Source organism: Zeugodacus cucurbitae, chromosome 2 (assembly GCF_028554725.1).
Source record: "Zeugodacus cucurbitae isolate PBARC_wt_2022May chromosome 2, idZeuCucr1.2, whole genome shotgun sequence".
Lineage (NCBI taxonomy): Eukaryota > Metazoa > Arthropoda > Insecta > Diptera > Tephritidae > Zeugodacus > Zeugodacus cucurbitae.
In genome coordinates this window covers 66,148,245-66,173,423 of record NC_071667.1, presented here as the reverse complement: position 1 = coordinate 66,173,423, position 25,179 = coordinate 66,148,245, and the positions used below count along the sequence as shown (strand labels likewise).

Genomic DNA, 25,179 nt, shown 5'->3' with positions numbered 1-25,179 from the left:
CCTACCTTTAAAGCGTTTGAAAATCAGTCGATAATTGCAAAAAGAAACTTCTAGTGTTTTCTTTTCATTATTATAAGAAATGAAGATCGGCTTGATAAATCTTAACACTTTAATTATTGAAGATGAGTATCAGAAGAATCTGGAAGGGATTTAAATACCAAATCTAATGAATTTGTTAGAAACTGATATTGAAAGAAGCTTAAAGAATAGTTTTACTTGCTTAAATTCCATCAATCGCTACATTCAGTTGTCAAAATAAATTATATAAAATTAAACAATCTAGTTAGACTCCATTAAATTTTTACTTCCGCTCTTCATTTTTGTACGGCCAATCTTAACTAAAATGTCCACTAAAAAAGAAAAAAAAAAAGAAAAACTAAAACACACAAAACACTGTCCGTTAATCAAATTTATTTCAACTAAAGCGGCCGAGTGACAGTTGTACGCGCAGTTACATATGTTCGCATGTCTGCAGCAAATTAAAATCACAAATGCTTTGCATTGCTGGCCAACAATATAAAAGCCAACAGATGTTAGACTACAAAATGCTTGTACACAGCAACAACAACAACAACTAAATGAAAAAATAACTCACTTTGACTACATGTTACAAATACCAAGCAGTAAAAGTCAGTGCGCAGACATACATATTTACATTTATACATACAAACATAAAGACATATGTATGTATAAACAGCGAGCGGCATGGAAATTTCATTAACAATTTACTAACGGCACTTGAGGTGAAGCCATGTACAAGCCGAACATATGCATGTTGAACGACTGTCAACACGTTCTCGAGAGACAAGTACAACAGAAAACAAACAACAAAAAGGCAGCAAAGTGCTTTGCATACCTCGCTATATGTGTATGCGTGTGTGTTAACAATGTTGTTGTCGTCTTGTTTGCATTATTTGTTACTCTCAAATCGTTCATTGTTGTCGTTAGTTAACGTTATTGTTGCTGCTGTTGTTGTTGTGATTAGTACCATTAACAGAGTTATTTTCATTTGTTAACATGTGCCAGCCAACCGCACTTGTTCCTGTTTTTTTGTTGTTGTTGTTTGCTTATGAACTCACAAAACTCAAATCGACGGCGCACATGTAAAAAAGCAACAACAGCAATCACAACAACAAAAGACTCAAGCCACAAACTTACTTGATGAGTACGAGTATGTAGGTAATTGGGTCACAATTTAATAAAACTCGTTTGAATGCCAACGCCAACAGTTATAATTCAACAATTGCTGTTGTTGTTGCTGCTGTTGCAATTGTTGTTGTTGTCCTATTGGCATATGTTGGCAGCGCACTGTTATAGTTGTTACTGCACAATTTTGTGTCGTTGCTGTTGTTGCCGTTGCATGTTTAACAGCAATTTCTTTACTCTGCACTTTTATTTATGCACACACACACACACACATACAAATCACACGCCAAAGGCAGCACAAAATTGCCTTGCCATAAGCATTAGTTCTATGCCAGTTCAGCGAAATGCTAGTTTGGTTGTCTGAAAAGGCCAGCGCAGCGATGCATAAAATATCGACAGCGGTACTTATGGCTGTGGCAAAGTGGAAGAGTCGCCTGAAATTGGCCAATTTGTAAGACTACTGGATTACAGCCGATTGACTCTGGCTGACGATTTGCTGCTGCTTTTGGACTTTTGCGATATGTGTGTATGCTTTGTTGAATGTTGTTGTAGTTATTCTTTATTCAGGAAATTTTTGAGAGAAATTCCTTAAATTTATTCAAATAAAAATTGAGAGATGATTTATAAACAACAAAAAAGTAACTAATGATTATATTCTACCGAAAAATTCTCTGAATAAATTTACTAAATATAATTGAAATGGATTTATTTGACGATAAGAAGATCCCATCATAAAATAATAAACAACAACGTGCTTCCTAAAATATTAAAGCTGGAAAAAAGAAGTCTTAAGTCTTTACAATTTTATTTTATCATATCTGTCCAAAATCTGGCTTCATTTATGATCTCACTAATTTTAATTGCTATCTGTAATTTAAAAGCTTTTATACCGATATATGCCAGACTTTACAAGAATTTTAAAACGACAGACGTTGTCCTGCATGATATTTCAAGCTATTAGAATATTAAACAAAGTATTTTTTTTTTGTTGAGACAAACTGGAATTAATGGGGCTAATCATTGAATTCGTTTCGATCGAAAAATAGTTCGATACGATGGGAAAATTTTACGACGAAATCATTGAAACCGTATCGAAAATAAAATTTACGCTTACATTGAACTCACTTAACGACTCGAAAAATTACCTTCCGCGGCTAATAGATGTCGCTAATTACTAAATCATTGAATCCGCAAAATGAATAATTTTGGTCTACATCTATTCGTTGATGAGTGAGTTGCGAAAATTAAAAGAAATAAACCATTTGGAAGTTTTTATGTAAACAATTACTTCTGAAGGACTAAATTATATTTTAAATTGGTATTTAGATACAAAAGACAAAAAATACTAAGAAAATTTTAAGTGTTTAAAAGGGATATAAAGTTATCCCCCCCCCCCCCCAAAACGTAGAACGTATATCTAAAACAGCGGGTGGTCCCTTCTATTAAGTAAATTTAAGTGCACTCGATGAGAAGGTCAGTTTTACAATTTTTAACGAAGCCAAAAGCACAGACAATTTAATTTATCAAACATGTCGCATTATTCGATAACAGTCGATAAAACAGTTTTACGTTCTCACTTTGCGGTAAAGCAGTTTATCGACGGAATCAATGATTGCATGAAAATTTTCGATCGAAAATCTTTAACGTAACGAAATCGAATTCGCTGCGGTTTCAATCATTAGGCCTAATATATGGCATAATTAGATTGAAGATTTGGTACACCGTCAGTAGCGACATCCTAATATAAAACATTTCCCATATGTATATACCTTTAGGCGGTTTCTATACAGTAACAAAAGCCCCATCTATTTTTGGCAAATATAAAACATCAAAAAGATTTATAAATTTAAAATTAATTAAATGCAATATTTAAATTTTACCAAATGGTGACTACAAATCACTTTCGAATACAGCTGAAAACACACACAAAATTTTATTCAAATCGGCCCAACCGTTTAGGAGGAGTATAGATAAATATATCAAATTTTACTCTAAGGGTGTGGAAACAGTTTCTGGTAGTAGTACATGGCACACCTCAGGAACTTAGATAAGTCTTATCGCCTTATTACATTAACTGCTCTCTTTATTTTAAAATTTGTTCATGCATAATTTTTTTATATTTAAAAAAAAATAAGTAGTATGTATTAAGCACAATTTTTTTGCTCGTAAATGTTGTAATTAAAGAAAAATGTAAAAAAATAAAATTATAGAATACAATACTCTCCAGCGGCAATAATCAAATAACTTCCACAAATTATAAAATTAAAGATTTTCGTGTACTTTGATTGAACACAGCATAGCCAAGGGGTGCTAATTGATGTTGCTGACTCTATGACGTGAAAAAGGCGTTGTCGGGCCAACAGTTACTACAAACAATTCGATTGACCTAAATATTTTTCGAGTGAGCAAACAACAAAAGTAAAAGCAGATTAAGCACACATACATGTATGGGGTGCTGACCAAAAAAAAACAACAAGAATGCATGTGAGTGAAAAGAACTTTCAAATTGAAATATTAATAAATATGAACACGTACGTACTTGCACTTACAAAGGAATGTGTGAGGAAATTTTTATAGGAATTTTCATTATGTTGCGTAAATTGTGTTAATTTCAGTAGTTTTTTGTATAAATATATGAGTGTGTAATAGACACATGATTTCTATACATCCACATAAAAAACTATAATAATCTGTATGTTACTCATACGCACTGGCAGCCCACACATATTTGTCAAAATTCGTTACAATTTCATAAGCAAACATAAATTTATATTTTCACAAGTTTTTGTAAGCATGTGTCATTGACAAAGTGAAAGGAACTTTACAGTTATGTTGCCATGTTCATAAGAAAAAAAATTACTCAAAGATGAGTCTTCAATTTGTTTTGATGACTTCATCTGCGAAATTTCTTGCAAATTTTTTTTACCCAAATTTGAGACTCATAACCGTAGAAAACCAACCAAAACTAAAGATTTAGGCACAAAACTTTTACTTTCTACGCTTTTTTGTCACATGAGTCATTCTGCATTCAAGCGAAAAGCAACACCACTCAGCCATGCAAAATGTGACCGCTAAGTTTGCGTTGCACTGCAAGAGTTAAAAAAGTTAAACCAACAAAAAATAAAATTTCGTATTCAACTTCGAGAAGAAACAAAAAGAGCATACAAAACACGGCATGCAAGCGCTTGGCGCATGAATTCAATACCGTTTGGTATTATTCACATATTCACAGCTGAAAGTGAAGTGAAATTCGCTCAATGGCAATGCGGTGGCGCGCATAATGCTCGTAAGCGTGTTGTCAACAGCTGATGAGCCGGTAGCATCAATAGAAATGCAAATCACTCATTTAATTTACCGTTATTTACGCCCTTTTCTTCGCATTGCATTCCTGCGCTTACATATTCGGTAAACGTTTTTTGCACTTAAATCACCGCACAGCAATTGACCCCGGCACGTGCGTGGCGCTCATAAGAAATTACCACAACAATAACATTTACAACACACATTGTTGACACTACATGACTACAATTTGCATCGGCTACTGGATATTTAGATGAAAATATGCAAATTCATAATTCACGCTTTTTAGTGCGGAGACACTAAAGCGCTTGAAGCGCAGACCTGTAGCGTGTCAATCACCTCGTGGCTTGTGGTTTTGAATGTTCAGGAGTGTTCCAACGCGAGTGCAAACGTGCAAATGCGGCGATATTATGATGTGTATGTGAGTATGTATCTATGAGAGTGTACGAGTATGCGTTCGTGGCATGCTTTCTGCAATGAACTGTGAAATGGCGTCGCGTGTGTGACATGTTCAGCATATTTCAAAAGTGTGAAACTTAACAGAAATGAAATGAAATTTATAAATTAGTTAATTTTTGTTCGGACAGAAAATTATCTATACTACCATTATAAAGAGGAAATATTTGTATGTATGTTTGTATTGAATAAATTCAATGAAATGAGCCGATTTCAAAAATTATTTCACCATTAGAAAGCTACATTCATCCCGAGTAACATAGGCTATATTTATTGCTAGAATCTCAACTTTCTGGAAATAGTTCCCAGGTGAGGCTATCAAAAAGACTCCGTAATGGAGAATCTTAATCTGAAACAGAAAATCGTCTTTCATCGCAATCGCTTGCCAGAGAGTCGAGTAACAAACGCTCGCAACTGTTTGCTGAACAAAATTTCAAAACCTGCCAAGTACGCTTCAAGCCGCTGCACACGCTCCATACTCGACCATCAAGAGTATGGAGCGTGTGCAGCGGCTTGAAGAACAAAATATTAGAAATATACAAGCTCGCACTAGGGCGTCGAACTCTGAGCATTCCTAACGCCTTCATATTCAGAGAGAAAGGATACGGATACCAAAGACTAGAGGTCGTATTAAAAAATTTTAGCTCACTGCAAATAAAATATAATTTCATGTCCGAATTTTTCTCATTTTACTCTTTAAAATGAACCCACGCAATAAACGAGAAAGTACATACATATGGTAGAGTGTACATACATGTAGTAGAAGTGTGTAAAAACTTATAACTTTTGAAATGTTTGTTTAAACCCGTGGAAGCCGGAGCGGTCTGCTTGTTTTATATGAAATTTCAGCATCAGATTTATGAGTTTTTTTTATTTCATGGAAAAGAAATATGTTTACTAAACCCAGCAACGTCGAAAAGTGTTTTTATAGTATACAAAGGATAGGCAAATGCTGGCGTTTTTTTATATAAGAGAATATAATATTTATAGTTTTGCCCTTGAATGTTTCTAGTATTGCCAATGGTTATCTGGTATTAACTTGGCACAGTTTGACATATGTTGCTTAAAGCTTACTCAGAATATTTTGATTTGCAAGCTATATTAGTGTCTTTCCGTTGGCTTCTCGGATAAGCTTTAATAACATTAAAAACGCGAGGGTTTCCTTTCCAAAAGTAATAATTCCCATAACCAACATTTCTTTTATTTGTCCTATATATGAAAGAACTTCTTTCACATCCTGGGTCAGAAGCCTTAACTTGTTTAAAAACTTGTTTTTGAAATTGAACGAACTAGATACTAAAGTGTGTCTTTCTTAGACATTTCGCTCATTTACATGAATACTGTCATAACTCAAAAACACGACTTTTAAATTGAGTACACAGCAATGTGCGAAATATTATTGTCCATATTGTGCAAAAATTGCATTTTGATGCGTAGAAAAATAAACAGTTGAGATAAGAATGGGTTCCACATGTTACATCGCATTATTTTAAACCACATTGGTTTTCATTTCAGAAAGAACGACCTATTTTGTATTATAATGATATTGGTGAGAATATAATTAAATTTTTACATTTTTTTTTCTCTCGCAATAAGGACACATTGAACTTATGACAGCGGAATTTATTTATATTTTTCACAAATATTGTTATAATTCAACGTTTATACCTCAGTAAAGGTTGTAGTACACTTTAGTTAGTCCACTTATGTTCAGGATTTTATTTAATATATTACATGCCAGTAGTTTATTCAATACACTTATGGTGTTTTACTATATTTGCTAAATAAGCGACAATTGAAAACCGTTCTCCAGAAAAATTGCCTTTTTTTGAGTTGTGACACTATTTATGTAAATGAGTGATATAGTTTTCAAAAAGGCATAAAACTCATATAATTTAATGTTATGGTCAATAATTTGGCTTTATTATAAAAATTAGCGCCAGCAATAAACATTTTCCTGGAGTAAGTCTCTTCATTATAAAATGTCAAACCAAACTGAGTATGAATCAAGCAACAGCTATCAAAAAGATCAACTCAGATAAAAGTATTGCCTCATTGAAAACCACACGACTAAAAAAAACTAAAATTATTTAACCAAACTGAGTCATACAACTTTTCCAGCCTCTTTATCATATAATTTATTCATATTTTACTATTTTCATACAGACTTTTATTTAACATTCGAGATCATTTACTCATAGTTAGTTAGTCTTTACATACTTCAACCATTGCTAGGAGCTTAAAGTCCATATCAAGTAGCCGGTGTGTTAATAGCTTGTGCCTTTCAGAGTAATGTCTTTTAATCAAGGTTAAAATGCATTCATAAATTTTTATAAAAATATTTTTTTTTGATGTATTAAAAAAAAATTATACTTTTGGAGCCAGTTGTACAGAGTATTAATTTTTTTCTACAACTTAATAAAATAAAAATTAAATATATATTTTTTAAATAAATATCAGTATAATAAAATATTAAATTTTTTTCATTGCTATAAAAGTCAATATTTTATGATTTCCTTATTACTATGCCATAATAAATTTGTTTTGTTTCCTTTATTATTCATTATTTTTTTTGTATTATGAAAAAAGACAAGTTAAAAATAAACTATAATTGCCCACTCATATTTCATTTTTTGCACTCAATCGCAATAAATAAAGACATTATGAAAATTGCATTCTAATCAGCAACTGTAATTTAACTAAATGTAGATTAACGTAATTTCATTTCATTTCCTTTTCTTTTTATATCTATTCGCAAGTAACATACATTTCTTAGTATATGTGTGTGTGTGTGTGTTTGTACGTGCGTTTTGAAAACAAATTTCACTGCTTTTAATTATGGACGCGGTGGCAGCAAAAGCGAAAAGTCGACAAAGAGACAGGACGGAAACAAAACGACAATCAACTCAATAACACGGCTATAAAATTTAATTGAAAGCAGCAGCAGCCAGCAGCCAGCAGCCAGCAGCTATAGTCGCCATGGTAGTAGTAGCAATAACAATAAGCACAATAAATATTTTACAACAACAACAACAATATAAAGCGCCGCATTCCAACTGACCAGAAGCGGCACAAATTTCTTTGTTTAACCGAGAGAAGCTCTTAAGCTGTGCGGCGTGGCGCTGCGTTTAAAGCTAAGTAAGCAAGCAAGCTTATGCGCACGCATATTTTTGTGTTGTTGTTAATATTTGGAGATTCTCGTCAGACCACTTTTCCTTATTGCCCAAAAGTTGTAAAAGAAGATGTAAGCAATTGATACACGAACACGCCCGCTGTGTGTTTGCATGTGTGTGTGATTGTGTGCGTGAGTGCCCGCCAAATAGTTGAAACATTAATAATTCTTTTATGAACAACAAGAAAGTCGCACAACAACAAATGCAAATGCAAATACAATTACAGACAATGATACATACAAGCAAAGAAAGAGATTGAAATAGAGAGAGAGAGGGAAGAAAAAAATAAATTACAATCACACATACATACATACCATATGTACAGACGTGATATTTGTGACCGACCGGCAAAAGTGAAAGTCGCAAATGCTGCCGACTGCCTACTTGACTGCTTGACTGCTCGCCAGCTTGACTGCAGCGCCGACAACAATGCCACACAGCAGTCACTCTCGACTCTGGTTGCTTTGGCAGCTGAGTCTTTGGGACTCACCTTAAGCACCAGGAAGGTGGCCGCATGGCTACAAGGCGTGTAAGCAGCCAGACAGGCAATGCTGACAGTCAGCTCGCTTTTGATTATTTTCGGTATTTTGTTTTGATTTCGATTTTGGTTTCATTTTCCGTTGCTCAGAGCTCTCCACACACATTTTATCACATTTTACGTCCGCACTTACTTAAGTTTGTATGTGCACTTACGGCACACTTGAGTGCTGTGCTGCTGCGTCACTGTGAAATTTGTTAACTTGCCACAAGAATCAATTTGTGCGCTGTTGGACTCGAGCGTCCAGCTGTCAAGTGTCAGCTGTCAGTTGTCATTCCCCGACGCGTTGTTCTCTAAGCAAAAGTTTTTTGTATTTAATGCTTTCAGCTCTTTTACAGCTCGCTATTAAAGCGTATTTGCTTGTGTAAATATTTTTTTTTTGTGGCTCCACAGCACAACAGGTGGCCGAATTAGTGATTTTGACTCAATTAAAACGATTTATTTAATTGTGTTCATTAGCGAGCGAAATTTCTTCACACATACTACTTGCGGCGATCTCATAATAATTTCCCGCATAATAAAAATGTGTTCCGGGTGTTCACGGTGCACTCACCCCATTACCACTGGTCACACTACAATTGAGCGATTAATGTAATTTGTGTGCATTATAAGTAATTTGGTCACAGTTCGCTGACGTGTGACTGACCAACGTGTGAATCGCATTTCATTATGCCAACAGCCACTCAAATAACTGTGCTTTTGCACTTATCAACAAGCCTCGTGTGAATTTATGACTATTTTGATTTCTTTTTTCCATCAAAGTAAAAATTACCAAAATTTCTATAAATTGTCGCCATACAAATTTTTTCGACACTTTAAAATTTTTTCTTTATTTTCTTTATTTTTGTTGCTCTTTTTCTACCAACTTTTTCTATATATTAGCTACCTCAAAAAATAAACAGATGTTTTGAAAAGTAAAAGTTATGCACCTTTGAACTTTCGTGCAAAAAAAAATTAGTAAAAAAAAAACGAAAAGGAAATATAAAAACAACAAAACATAAAATGAAATAGCAAAAAACTATAAATTGTGTAAAAAAAATCCCGTTAAAAACGTGAATAACCGATTTTCATATGCATTCACAGTTGAAAGTTGTCACATTAGTGCCGTTAATAGCGTGTGGATAATTTTAATGACAATGCGCGCACAATTTAAATTGCCGCAAATTAGGCGTGGTTCGTGTCTTAAGTCTTTGGTGCTTTAATGCTTTTAGCATCGCGTTGCGATTACTGCGAATGTAGCGATGTAGGAACTATTGCGTACTGAGTTTTCACAAGATTTTCTTCTCTTTTTTACACAATTTGTCTTGAAATTATTATGCTTCCAACTTTTTGTTTTCACTTTTTTATTATACACAATACATTGTCGTGAAAATGCGCGAGGCAACAAAAAAATTTAAATAAAAAAATTTTTCTTTTTTATTTGAGAAAAATAATATTATTTCATAACTATGGCATATTTTTTCATATTTTTTTTACAATAATATTAATTTCTTTGTTTTCTGATTGATAAAAATACTTTCATTTTTATGATATGGTACCCAAAGATCTTCTTGAAACAACGAATTTGCTGCTGTGAGCAATCTTCTTAGGAATCACTTTAGATGGATTATATATATAAATATTCTACCATAATTTATAGATGGACAGATGGATTACAAGCAAGCAATTTCATTCAGATTGATCACTTTATTATACATATGTATATGGAAAAATGTCACTACCCAAAGTCAAATCTGTAAATGATCCATTATAAATTAGAGCAAAAATAAAAAGAAAAGTTTGCACGTAACCTGAAAAGATCCACTATTTTTCTCCAGTCCCTACAACAACAACAAGACTCAAAATTTCAGGCCAGTTACTTTTTTAGTTAGTATTTTTTTATTTTCGTTAACTTTTTCCTGTCTCAGAAAGGTGAATAAATGTCTCTACAAAGGTGATTCTGACCACACAATGGCCCGACTCTGTCAAAACAGCTCATTTTGGGGTCTCCAGTTCGATGATTCGATGACTATTACTTTCTTCTTTTACTTAAAGCATGGCCTAGGCAACAATTAAAACAACAATAACACTGAGATCTCATTGGAATGAAGTATTAAGGGGACAAAATAGACGCCCAAGATCTACTGACAAGGGTGTGAAACAAGGGATTTGTTATTAGCATCCTTGTGTTGATTTAAAAGTAATATTTTTAAGACAAATTTTTTTTAATCAAAAATTAAATAGAAAGTGAATTTTTTCATATTTTATCAGAAGATTTTCGATATATTAAACTACAAATATCCGTTTGAGACTTAAGAAAATTTGTACGAAGCAAAGTGAGGGGGAACACTTTCTTCTTCACTTTCCTGTTTTTTTAGAGGTTGAGGTTGACATATCGTTATTGACACCTGGCTGGAAGTGATTTAGATGTCTCATCGTCGAATTATGAAGGTCTTGTCATCTCAAAAAATAGACGTTATTAGCTGGTCAAGTGAGATCCTTCGTTCTTGTCGCGATAATCAAATACATAGCCCAACTTAACTTAACTAAAGGCTGAAATTCTGAGGGTCTCTATAAAACAAAAAAGCTAAGTAAAACCAATATTAATTACATTATTTTAAGAATAATAAATGTTTTATAGGCTTAAAATATTATTATATAATCGAGCATGTATAAAGGGGTTAGGGGTCAGAGACACGAAAAATTGAGAATTTTCAGTATTTTTTAGAATATGCATTAACTTCGAAAAGAACGAACGAATAAAGTTCCCCACTGGCGCTTTGGAGTGCCCGAGCGCTCTTTGTTATTTGTCGAATAACACGAAAAGTTATTATCAGATCAACTTCAAATTTTCAAAAAATATTTTTAAGATATTACACTTAAACATTTTTGGATCTGTACTTGCACTAGCAGTAAATGTCACGAAGCAGTTTTTACAACTCTAATAAGAAAAGTATATACAACTGGAAAAGAGTATATAATTTAGGACAATAGCGAGTTGAGAAACTTTTTAGCACTGTTTACTTGACTTAGTAGACCCCAAGTGGGCTGCAACCATGAAACGCCTAACTTTCTCTTCATTTCGTCTACTAATTGGGTTCTAGATTAGCACACCTGCGGCGAAACATGAAAATATAATTAAATAAAAACCTTTTTACAACCAATTTCTTTTTTTATTCTTTAGAAAACCTTTTAAAAAACACAACGATGCGTTTGAATAAACATTTATAATTTTATATTTGTTTAATTAAGTAATTTTTAAAAAGCTAATAACTCCCATTTTTTTATTATTAATGATTTCACGCAGCATGTTCTTAATTGCCACACGCCACTATAAATAAGTAGGTTTAATACGCGAATGTCAGCAGGTAATATTTAATACGAGTATTGAACGATTGATGTCTTCTTACAATATTCTACACACACACATAGTCAGGCACAATCACAGAGCTAACGCAATTTAATCTACTCTACTATAAAACTTTAATTAAACTGTTAGCTTTTGTGGACTTTCACTTTTCCACCATTCCCAACAACAAAAGCAAACACATTTAATTACAATTTTTTTGTTATTATTTATGAATTGTCTGCATTATTCTAAGTAAGTTGAGCATAACAAGCGTACAAGCTGAGTTAGAAGCGCACACACAGCTAACTACTTGACATTACACACTTATCTGCATGTGTATGCGTGTGTTTGTGTGTATGGAAAAATACTTACTTTCTAATAAATAAGTAATTAAAGTTTGAATTATTAGGAAAAGCCGCGGAGTGAATAAAGAAAGCGCTCCGAGTCATAACTGTTAACATTTCATGAACAAAAAAAGAGGTCAATGAGTTAGTCAATAAGGCGAATCGCTGTTGTTGTTGTTGTTGTGCATGCAGACAGACAGACAGTCAATCAGTTGCTAACTTAGTTAGTTGGCCATTTAGGCAGCCAAGCAATTTAGGTTGGCACAAAAATGCAAAGCAAATAAATGGGAATATGGCATAAATTGCTGTGAAGGTGATAGCAAATACACACCAACACACAGCCAACTCAACCACAAACAACACCTGCGCGGAACTGTATGTGTGTGTATGTGTATATGTGTGTGGTGAAAGAGTGCCATAGACCAAATAGAAAAAATTCTAAATTCTAAATCCGTAAATTAAAATGCTTAGCACGTGACTGCAATCGGTAATGATGCACGCAACACACTTCTATATATGTGTGTACAACAACAACAACAACAAATTGAATGCTTCAATGATAATGTATGTTTCTTCGCGCTTCATGCGCCAATGACCAAATTATGCCCAAAATAGTGAAAAAAATGTGACCACAACCAAAAACTGCCGCAAAGAAAGTGCCGTGAAAAAATGTTTGAGCGAAAAAAAATCGAAAAAAAAAATAATTTTATAAAGTCTCTACTTTGCGTTGCAACTCAATTGACCGTAAAAGTTTGATTCAAGCACTCTTGGAGGAATAATGGACCATGCAAGCAAGCACTGCACTTAGAAAATTTGAACAACTTGCTATAAAGAGTGTTTCGTTAAGCATTCATGATTGTGAAAAAATTATCGAAGCAGAATAAAGCACCAAATTAAAGACAGAAAAAAACAAATTTCGTTTATAAATAAGCGAAAATAATTTCGTAAAAATTAACAAAAAAATATATTAAAAAAATTAAAAATACCGTTAGTTATAAAAATTCGAAAAAAAAATTTCAATAATTGTCAACATCAAACAATACATTTTGATGAATGTAAACAAGCAAAATTAATTTTAAACAAATTTAAAAAATCACTCCTATTGCAACACCCTTTCTTACACGCCACAATGTCAATGCGCTTTTACGCCAAACTCTACGATGACTAGATTTGGCTGTTGTGAAGTGGCAGCTGCCTGCAAGTGCACAAGTGCATTGAAAAACTTCTAAAGCGTCAAGTCATCGCCATCGCTCGGTCAAGTCAACACCAATTTGAACACATGTTATTTGCGCTTCTATGTATGTACAAAAGCTCTACACAGTACAACTACCGCTCGGCAAGTGCTTAGTCACAGCGTCGGCCTAAAAATGGTCAGCCAAGCAGAAAGATTTATGTGCATTTGGCTAGCAATTGAACACCGTTGCATGGCAGCATGATACGGCTGCATTTGTTGTGTGTGAGAATATGGCCAACAACTTGATCAAGTAAACGGTTGAGGGCATAAATGCACTAACATACACTAAAGAAGATGAATACTGAATTGAAATTAAAAAAAAATTAAAGTTGTTCCAATAGTCATGTCTACAATTTTTTTCTTCAATCCTGGAACTTTTGTCATAAGTCACTCTTTATGGTGTCAATAGCTTGAATATAAATAATATAAATGTTTCTAACTGTAAATGCAACAACAATCCTGCAACAGTACAAATTTACTTTAACACCGTTTTATACGCCATATCGAGTTTGTCGCTTAAGTCTAATGATTCTTTTTATATGCGCTCAGCTTATAGTTCTGGTATTCGTTATTTAGCGCGTGCCAAAACATATTTTTTGAACGTTTTTGCGTAGCTGCACTCAGTTACTTTGTCATCATTTATGGTGTTATGAATTTAAGCGGAATTTTTTCGTGTTAAAGCGATTAAGTTGTCAGGAAAAGTGTGACAGATCGCCCGCGGGCTTGGTTGGATATATTATGGGTTTGAGAACAGTGGCAGAATAAGAACGGAGAGACAGTAGACAACAGTTCTTGTTGTTGAATTAGCAGGTTAATTACTGAGTAAAGAGATTTTCAAATTGTATTATAAAAAAATATATATATTTTTATAATATTTTTAGAAAATATTTTTCGCCACAAAATGTGTTTTTTTCTTCAAACTAAATTTTAGTATCAATAATGAATAAATAATCTCAAAAAAATCTTTCAAAATCTTTATATGACTTAATATAAAATAAAAATAAAGTGAAAATACTGTCAACTCCAGCAAGCATTTGCATTTGTCACTATTAACTAATATATATATTTGTTGTTGTCCAATTCAATCCTATAAATAAACAGGCGCACCCAAAGCACACCAAAAAACTCAAATTTCATTAAAGAAATGTACAATTTCACCGACACGCTACGTTAAACACAAAAATAAAAACAAATATTTAGCAACGAAATTGAATTGACAAAGTAGTTGTTGTTGTTATTGTTATTCACATATTTTCACACATACCGTTGTGTCTTGTGCGCCATTGCCGGAAAGAAATTCTTCGTTTATCGGTTATTGGCTATGAAAATATTTAATTTGCTGGTTGTTGACTTTTGCATACACTTTCGTTGTTGTTGCTTTATTTTCACATGCCCAAAACAGGTGGTTTTTTATAGGTGTGAGCGTGTGTGTGCGTGGTGGGTTTGTGGAATTAACCTAGTTTTGGTTTAATAATTTAAATTCATACTTTTTGTTGTTGTTTGTGTGTTTGTTTTTGGCAAAAGAAATTATGCATATTAAATAGAATGGTGGGGAATTGCTTATTGGTACTTGTTGTTGTTGTTGTTGTTTTAATTTATTTCTTATTATGGCAACGAAAGTTTAATTATGCAGACACTTTTACTTTCAAAAGGAGAAGAAGAAACTGTGAATATTTAATAGAATTGTCGGTATTTTGAAGTTAATGTGATTAGTTCATAAAATAATGGGGCGATTGTTAGATTAAATTAAAATAAATAAAATAAATTGAAATAAAATAAAATAAAATAAAATAAAATAAAATAAAATAAAATGAAATGAAATAAAATAAAATAAAATAAAATGAAATAAAATAAAATAAAATAAAATAAAATGAAATAAAATAAAATAAAAATAAAATAAAATAAAATAAAATAAAATAAAATAAAATAAAATAAAATGAAATGAAATAAAATAAAATAAAATGAAATAAAATAAAATGAAATAAAATAAAATAAAATAAAATAAAATAAATAATAAAAATAAAATAAAATAAAATAAAATAAAATTAAATAAAATAAAATTAAATAAAATAAAATAAAATAAAATAAAATAAAATAAAAATAAAATAAAATAAAATGAAATAAAATAAAATAAAATAAAATAAAATAAAATAAAATAAAAAAAATAAAATAAAATAAAATAATTAAAATAAAATAAATTAAAATAAAATAAAATAAAAAACTATAACTTTGGAAATTACTTTTGTTAAATAAAATAATTTAATAGCAAAAAAATTACTGAAAATTTTCATTGTTTGGTGTCTCTAACTACCCCTAACCCCTTAAAGATAATTCTGGTTTTTAATTCGAAAAGATACGTGCGAAGATGAATGCCTAATATACAAAAAAAAATATTTGTTAAGGATAAAAAAATCAAAGCTTTTCATTTTTATAAAAAAAAAACGATTAATCAGCTTCGAGAACCCAGATTAGCATGGCTCGTATTCAAATTTCGCCAAAACCACGACAGCAAATCACCAATAATCGTCTAAATAGCTATAACATTTAGTTGGAACATGTTGTTCGAAGTGTTATTAGCACATTCATAGCCCGCAGCAACAGACGCGATACGACGCGTCGCCGAGCGCCATGCGGCAATAGGAAACTGGACTTTGGCGTTGACTGTTTGCTGAATTTGTAGGTCAGCCGCTAAAAAAATTTAACTTTTTTCTTACTTTGCCATAGACAAGTGCGAAAGCAATGCATCGCCAAGCTGAATTACGAAGGCGAGTAACAGAAAATGGAGAGTGGCTGACGGGGGACAGGCGGTAGGCAAAGAATTTACATGACAGCTGGAGAATAGAGAGCAAAATTATCAGTGGCGACGACATGGAAAGATTATAATAAAAGCACACAACGCAGGTGCATGCAAATGTGCAGAAATGTGTGCGCGAGCTGGAATGCAAAATGGTAACAGATGCAAGCGCAGCAAAAACAAGAAAGAAATAAAGAAATTTTGCGAACGAACAAATTGAGCTATTTAAATGACAATATGCAAATGTGTGAGTTTGTGTGTGTGTGTGTGTGTGTGTGTGTATTGAAGATTATGCATAAATATGCGCACAAGAGTTAATAAATTGCCGCTTAAAAAAAGCAAACAAGCAAGCTGTGCAACGCCTAGAAAACAAAAGACTTAAGCAACGAACTCGCTGACGGCAGACTGACTCAAACCCGGCCAGTGTTACACATTTCCAGCCAGCTATTTTTAGTTGAACATGGAAATGTAGCAAACTAAATGATGACAACATGCAGAAACGCCTGCGGGTTATGCTGACAACAACAACAACAACAAGAGTAAAAACATAGACAAGCAAGAAAGGAAAACTCAAAAGAAATGTTAATTATTGACAGCAATGCCAATGGCTGTCCACCACATACGCAAATGCACGGGCAGTGAGCAGTGGGCTGCAGTTAGCATACACACATACATACAAGTGTATATATGTATGTATTTTATTTGAAATTTCTATATGTTAGTAACTATTTTTCCAGCGGCAATGTGGCAGCCAACGAACACAACTGACCCTAATTAGAAATGTGTTGGACCGTTGCACCGAAATGGGAGAAGGAACGCGAAATTGCCGCAAGGCAGCAACAAGCAGAAAACATAAAAATACTTAAATAAATGGAAATCGTTTATAATCGTTGCTAATATAACTCACCTGTTTGTATTTTTTTTTTTTTGTTAAAACGCGATTTTTTATTAAAAGTCCAAATAATGATATTTTTCGTGGCCTGCAATGGCAGCGCTGAGTTATAGTTGTTGTTGTAGGAAGCGGATTTTTTTATTGTAATTCACTTTCTATAAACATGCAGTTATCTATAAAAGTTAAATTTAGTTGAAATTAAATAAAAAAAATTTTAAATTAAAATAAAAATTTAAAAAAATTTAAAAAAAAATTTTAAAATATATTTTAAATTTTTTAAATAAAAAAAAACTAATAATTATTATTAATTTAATTTATATTTTCTTTTCGTATTTAGCAGCAATTCTAGTCACTCATAATACATTATGCAAATCCATTTGAAAATTTTCACATGCGCATGCGCACATACATATATTCGAAAACGCGCACTAACACACACACACATAAATTCAAATCGTTATTGGTGGCTGCTTGCGTGCATTCATTAGCGTATAACCGTGCGGAACGTTCAATAACCGTTTTTCATCGTTATATTTAAATTCAATTAACTTCAGCTGCATCTACTTCTTCTTCTTCTACTACTTATTACGCTTTTCTTCAAGTTCTTTATCTACTGCTTGTCTTTTGGGTATTATGCACAAGTCTATTTCGCGTTTTATTTATCACATTGCCTCATCGATATTTTCAATTCCTGCTTTATGCGGCCGCCTTACGGTTGCATGCAACACACGTGTCTGTCCGTCTGGCGTTAAACGCGTTTCTTTTCTGACGTATTCACTGATTTTCGAAAGCTAGCAAGCACACACATACATACATACACATACAGGTATATAGAAATGCATATGTATGTGTATGTGTTTGTGAATATACCTTCCGTCTTCCGTTGTACTACACACGCTTTGGTTTCACGCAAACGCAATCAAACACGTCTAAAAACTCACGATAAGCGTTTGAAGCTTCTATCGACGACCGTCTCGTCTGCTGGTCTCGCACCGAATGAAACTTGCGTCGCGTCAAAAGAAATTTTTATGAATATAAATAAAATGAATGAAAAGAAAGCCCTCACTAACTCACTCAACAACAGCGGTGGAGCGGCACTTCCGCGCTTCCTTGGCTGGAGTCGAAGTAGTAAGCATAAGCTGTGTGATACTAGCGCCAATTTACTGCTATTGTGACTACTGTTAGCTCTATCATAACTCTATGGCTGTGTGTTTGTGTTGCGCTTTGACTTTCTTAGCTTGTCAGCTTTGTTGAGTCACAATCGCTCAGCAGACCATCGTGAGCTGGTTGGAGAGTTGGCGAAGACCTTGAAGTGTCTGGTTGTGAGAAATTCGGAAGAGCTTTTGTAGAGCGCACTATTTTCTTTCACTTAAGAGTGGCTCTGCTAAGTTTTAGCAGCGCACAAGAACAGAACTCTGTTAGCTTACATTGGTCGCGATTTTGTAGCATTTTGTGGAGTAATTGCTGAATTTTATCTTCTTTATTATGGTTATTGATTATGAATGATCAATGGAAAAATTACTTCCTTGGTATAAGAGTATACATATACGAATGAGTCTGTGCTTATTTAAATAGTGACACTAAATATTTAATAAAAGATGACAAATTGAATTTAATCTGTTAAAAACGATACAAATAAAACTCAGGGACTATTCAACAAAAGAAATTCCTATGGTGGGCGTAAAATAATCCTATAGTAGGGATAACTTCATTAAGAAAAAGGAAAATCTATCGATTGTATGAATACGAATTAGAGGAGACTGATTGAAATAAAAAAAAGTATTAAGGGTAAACTTGTAGGTATTGAAATAGAGCTAGCTAAATTTGATTGCTTGGAAAGTACCTCACTCCTTTTCGCTCGCTTGCCCTTCTTTGAATCTTTATCTTTTACTAAATTTTAAAATTTAACGTATTTTAACCACAATTTCAGATGCTAACGTTATTCATAAGATTGAGAGGTAATCGAAAATTCAATACCAATAGTTTGAGACGGCTTATATGTTCTTAAAAGGTTTTAAGGGTTTTCTGAACCTAAATAATATTTTTCATGCCACCGAGTGCAGGTGAATCTTTTGAATTCGTATTACTAGAGGGGATATAAGCAGCGTTCATACTATTTTAATTTGACCGAGTCTCATCACAAAAATAACATTACTGGACAAATAATTTCTTCTGTAAATAAAACACCTTTAGTTTTTAGTGGACAAAATGCTGCCGAAATAAGTGGTTTGACTAGATGATGAAAGGGATGATTGGTAAATGGTTTTCTTAATTCCGTAGCTGGGCCGTAAATGTTCCGGACCGAAGATTGGATACCTAGAAACCCCTGTTTTGGTAAAAAATAATATAGAAATCCACAACATTATTTTGGTATAAAATGGCAATAAGAGAAAATGAGGATAATGGAGATAACTGACAAGATAGTAAAGAATCGTGTAGGATATAAAAGTTTTCATAAAAGTTTGAGTATAAGAAAACTCTGTGCATTGTAGGTGCCACGATAGATACAATCGACCAATTCAACGTGTTATAAATCAAATAAAAACAATGCCAGAGTTGCATAATTAGGCTTCGAATTATTTACTAATCACCGTATTCACAAGTCTCAGTCTCAGCTTTTATTTTTTTCTCAGATTTCCAGAGAATGGTTACTAGAAAAAAATTGCGAAATCTAAGTTCGAGTCAAAAAATCAAAAGAATTTTGCCAAAATATTATTTTTTTTTAATGTGATTTTTTCAGCCTCCCTGTTATACATATGTACATATGTAAAAATATATCCTTTAATTTTATTCTAAATATGATTTTGATAACTCTACCTGAAGTTCGCTGAAGAATATATGTATATTATATGGAATTAACCCTTGACAAAATGAATTTTAGGAAACTCTGAGAAAAATGCATTAAAATAACCGTTAAAAATATATAAACTGAATTATGTAAATTTTCATTTTTAATTTGGTGGTCTGAAAACGAAAAAAATGGTGGCACCATGATGACAATAGGTCTCTACATATTCGATTTTATTCCAAATGTCTCTTGCAAGTCATTATAAAAAATATTGATGAAGAGTTATGTATTAACATGGTATTTCTTTTTAACAAACACATAATTATTTTAAGAGTGAAAATTGATTTCTTCAAAGAACTTTCTTATTTTACCTCAATAACAACGATAAATGTGTATGTACCAAGTATCCATAAGTTTGGCATTATACTCACATATGAGTAAAAATGTATGAGTATATATATTTTTGCGTATAAAAATTATTCACCTAGTCAGTTAAAGTCTATGTAGCTGTCCAAAAATTGCAATCACCCACTTTCTGTTCACCATATTTGCAGAACAAATATTTGTATTCAAAAAAAGGCTGAAATTCTTAGACTACTTAGCGGGAGTGTTTATACAAAAAAATAATAATAAATAGTGTATGTGTTAGTATGATTGTACGCACAAATAAAAAAAATATAGGCAGTTTAATATTTAGTTGTTGTAGTTATAATTTTGACGGCGCCGTTCAAGCTTGACAGCCAAAAGCGACTGAGCGCCAATTAATCTGCTTAAAGAGTGAAATTTTTTTAATGAGTCGAATTTATTTCTATTAGATACCGCCTCGATGAACCCAGTTTTAGAGAGCAGTGCGTATTGTGAGTTAATTAAAAGTGCATTTGGGAGTCATAAAGTTATAAGTAAATTGAATTTTTTTAATAATTGGTGAAAATGATGTTACCATTGCGATATACTAGTTCATATGTATATTCACATACACTAGTACCATATGTATGTGGACCAATACACTTCAGTTCCTTATAAAATTGAAATTTTTGCATAAATTGTTACGAAAATAGTTAGTTGGCCGCCGTTTGCCGTCACTCTTAAATCATCACTCATTTGGTGTTATGGATAATTTAAAGTATTTGAATTAAATGCATAATGCTTGAGCGCTTGCCAAACTACCGTTTTTTCCAAAATGTTATGATTCATTTACCTTGCCAACTAGTTAATGAACAAATGTACAAAAGATAAAAAACACATTGCAACAAAGTTCCCATTACGCAATGCGCGTAAACAATTTTGCTTTTGTTTATGTTTTTCCTTAAATTTCATAAGTAAATGTAAACCATCGCTGTCACTTAAGTAGGTTGATGTGTTTATTTTTACAAGCATATAATAAAAAGTTTCTAAGCACTAGGGCGCCAACATAAAAAAATTCACAGGGGATGTATGGGGGGTCACTAGCCCCACTGAATGTCGATTGTATATAATTTTTTATAAAGTAAAGGGATTTTCAAAAGGGACGCTACAAAAGTATACCGATAGGGACAGCAAACGATGCCAAATTTTTTTCCGCTTTTGACATTTGACATTTCTCTTCAGTAAGGTTTTTTCATTTCATTATGGAGAGATATACGATTCAACGAGTCGAAATTATTAAAATTTACTACCGAAATTCGGAGTCAGCGGCTTAAACTTTAAGAGCGCTACGTCCCATGAGTCACTATTGTTTCACGAAATAATTAGAGTTTGATGCGGGTTATGGGCCGGCGGCGTCATTGGGCCGTACTTCTTCCGTGATGATCAAGACCGGCCGATTACTGTGAATGGGAATCGCTACCGTTCAATGATAACCGAATATTTTTTGATGATATGCACTTGGACAATATGTGGTTCCGACAGGACGGCGTCACTAGCCACACAGCGAATGTCACAATCGATTTATTGAAACCCAAGTTTGGTGAACGTGTTATCTCACGAAATGGCCCAATCAATTGGTCACCTCAGTCGTGCGATTTGACGCTTTTAGATTATTTCCTGTGGGGCTACGTCATGTTTATGGTCTATGCCAACAAGCCAGCGACGACTGATGAACTTCGTACGAATATCGAACGTGAAATTGAAGCAGTAGTATCGGTCGATTCATGCTTGAAAACCGTCGAAAATTGGTTTCAGCGTCTGGACTTCAGCAAGCGTCTCCATGGTGGTCATGCAAAAGAAATCGAGCTCAATATATAATGGCATCGAATATACTATCACAGGAATAAAGAATTTCATTGATATTCCAATTGTTTTATTAGAAAAAAAAACTTTTGTAGGGCTCTTATTGAAAAACTCTTTACATCAAGCTATTGACAAGTTGGAATTGGAATCACTTCTTGGATAATCTGTAATTTTGTTTCTGAGACAGAATATTTAAAAGAAATAACATTGTTTGTTGTTATCTAAATAAAATATTTTAAATTTCTTGTAAGAGTTTGAAAATAAAGTAATCATCCCATAAAAATCGTCTGCTTACACCACTGCTTCCAAAACTGCATATATAGTATTTATATCGTATAAATATTTGTACAAACCTATATATACTTCATAATAATAATTAAATATTATTTATTGTGCGATATTTTGGCACAACAATCGTAGCTCCACACACACCTTTTGGCAGTGACACGCTTACTAGTAACATCGCCCACAAACCGCAAAGTTACTCCTGCGCAATTTGAATGTGAACAAATTGAAATGTTACTGTTAGTTTTAAAACGAAAAAGTAGTTTTTTTATTGAATTTCAAGTAACCACCAACACGCTGCAGCAATGAAGGTCTTACATGATGCCACCTACAGCGAGGTTGTGCCAATTTTCCCCATCAAAACCCAGTGCCATTATGTTACATTAGACATAATTATGTACACACTTATATAAATACATATGTATGTATGTACATTTGTGCCTTTTTGCTTGCACCAAAGGCAGCATAAAAAACACTTAATATAACTGCTATTTTATATAAATTTAAAAATTATGTTATTTAAGTAAACATAAGCGTACATACATGTATGTAAGTATGTGCGTGTGTTTGTGTAAAGTAGTCTACAACAATTCATAGTTGCCGTTACATAGAGCAATTGTTATTACCTTTACTAATTACCTAACTAACCGCTACAATTAACAATGGGAATTTTACTGTTTTTTTTTTTTGTGAATTTCTTACCTTTTTCTACTACCGTCGAAGCCATCTCATTGCTAATTGTTCGCTGTTATTTTGGTGTTAACAACGTTATTTAATTTTGGTCAATACTACGTTGGTGTCAAAGCATTCAGCCACTTTCACTCTCATTCACCCCGACAAAATGACACTTTTACGCTACAAAAAAAAAATATATATATAAATAATAAAAAATAAAATAAAAAACCAAATAAAACCAACAATTTTCGGTTAGCGTTCAAGTAAAATGCCCATATCACCAGAATAACAACCTGCGACAATTAACGAGCTTGTTCAAGTGTTAGGTGTTCAAATCACGTAATAATCATAGCGTTATATGTTGGTCCTCGTGTGTGAAATGAAATTGGGTGCATTTAAAATGTTTTAGCTTGCTTGAAATGTGGTGCTCAAAATAGACTGAAAGTAAAGATTGTAAACATATTGATGATCAATGAATTTCGAGTTTCGACTGTTTTGCAATTGATTTACTGATAACTTAATTATATGCGCTGCAAAACTATTCAAAAGTTGCTAATGGAGACAGCTGTGTTCTCATTTGGATATTGTAATTGTTGTGGCAGACACGACTACGGTTACTTAGAACCGACTGTCCTGGGAACGAACGGTATTATTTCTCATTTTGAAGATATTTCTATTTTCTTCAAAACTATTTGAAAATATTAAATAAAATTGCAAAAATAAACTGCTAATATTTTAGCTTAAAATAATTTTTATGAATTAAAGAACTTGAATTCTATTTTTTTAAACTATTTTAAATATTTAAGAATATTTCATGTATTTAAAGTAAACAAAATGCATACTTCCTTGATTTTTGTTTTCAATGAAATCATAAATTATTATAAGAATTTAACTAAATAAGCATAAAACACATTTGTTGACTATGTGCAAGTAATTAAAATAATTAACACTACCCAGTGTTGTAGCCGTCGAGTCCCCAATTTCATTTCAAATTCAAAACTAGCAAATCAGTCAAATCATCACAGTTCTGAAAGTGGCGGCTTCATGGTCAGCGTGCTTGATTAAATGGATTTTCGGGTGATTTGTTCCATTCTTTCATAAGTATTTGCTTCCATTGTGATAAACGCATTGATGGATTTTCCGCTTTGATACGTGGCATATTGGCCGTCTCGAAGGCTTTGTAGGCAGCGCGCATACGCTTTTCTGGATGTTTGTCTTCCTCGCTGTCTTTTACACTACAATAAATAATAAAACGTTTTATATAAAAGAACACATTTTATAATTAATAACTTCTATTACCTTAGAGCCGCCAAAGCTTGATCGACATTTGTTGCAATTTCTACATCGGCCATGGAACGGTTCAGATTTTCTTCGATTACAGGTTCCGGTAAAACAACACGCGCCCCCAACTGTGGTTTGGCTGCGTTAATGGCATCAATAGCACGCTGTTTTTTGTCTAATTCTTCCAGAATTTGCTGTCGATGAATCTTTGCCAGAGGTTGCTTTCCTTGCGTCTTAATGGATGACATTTCTTGATCGAGCAGCGCCTGTTGAATAAAATTTTTAAATATTTGGAAATTTGGAACATATTTTAGCATGCACCTTCGCTTCATTCTTTCGTTTTATGGCTTCCGCGCGTTTCTTTTCCTCTTCCTCACGTCGTTGTTGCTTCTTGGCTAAATTTTTATCATTGTCTGCCCATAGTCGATCCTCAGCCTCCTTAGCTGCACGGTCGTTCTTGGCCTGCTTCACAGCTTGTTTGCGTTCACGCGCCTCCACCGCCTTGGAATTGGTTCCCATTTTCTTTGGCATTTTTGCATAAAACTACAATTTATAATTTTTGTACGGAAATGCCTTCAAGGCTATTTTGATTGTTGCACACAGTAATATCGCAAAATTTTGATAGATTTTGACATTTCTAAGAGTCCATATCCAGGGTTGATAAAGCTGAAGAATTTGACACGTTTTTCATATCGTATTCCAACACTGTTCGTTGAAAACAGCTGTTTAAGCGAATG

General features: G+C 33.0%; 2 protein-coding genes across 4 annotated transcripts in view; both read right to left on the bottom strand.

Annotated features, from left to right (window-relative positions):
- LOC105217226 (mucin-5AC) overlaps nt 1-18,227 on the bottom strand; it is a 34,830-nt gene extending 16,603 nt beyond the window's left edge. Inside the window, exons 1-2 of one of the 2 annotated variants that reach the window (XM_054230231.1) lie at nt 18,076-18,227; nt 17,221-17,378 (exon numbers count right to left, since the gene is read on the bottom strand). The gene's annotated coding sequence lies outside the window, so the exon portion shown is untranslated. The remainder of the gene's footprint in view (nt 1-17,220; nt 17,379-18,075) is intronic. The other variant, XM_054230236.1, reaches the window with a different exon arrangement.
- Nucleotides 18,228-23,580: 5,353 nt separating this feature from the next.
- LOC105217227 (coiled-coil domain-containing protein 124) lies at nt 23,581-25,100 on the bottom strand. 2 transcript variants are annotated; one of them, XR_008471124.1, is made up of 4 exons: nt 24,764-25,100; nt 24,461-24,708; nt 24,115-24,396; nt 23,581-23,599 (listed from the first exon to the last, which is right to left on the bottom strand). XR_008471124.1 is itself a non-coding variant. In XM_011192128.3 (3 exons), exons 1-3 carry the CDS (start codon nt 24,971-24,973, stop codon nt 24,210-24,212), a joined length of 645 nt encoding a protein of 214 aa, XP_011190430.1. In that variant the 5' UTR covers nt 24,974-25,100; the 3' UTR covers nt 23,935-24,209. The 2 variants fall into 2 exon arrangements, 1 of the variants encoding a protein (XP_011190430.1); XM_011192128.3 differs by lacking the exon at nt 23,581-23,599 and having other exon boundaries at nt 23,935-24,396.
- Between the last annotated feature and the right edge of the window lie 79 nt (nt 25,101-25,179).

Coding starts and splice junctions, on each gene's coding strand:
- LOC105217227 (XM_011192128.3), bottom strand. CDS start 24,973: ATGCCAAAGAAAATGGGAACCAATTCCAAGGCGGTGGAGGCGCGTGAA. Junction 24,709..24,763: donor AACGAAAGAATGAAGCGAAG/GTGCATGCTAAA, acceptor TTTATTCAACAG/GCGCTGCTCGATCAAGAAAT. Junction 24,397..24,460: donor CAAGCTTTGGCGGCTCTAAG/GTAATAGAAGTT, acceptor TATTTATTGTAG/TGTAAAAGACAGCGAGGAAG.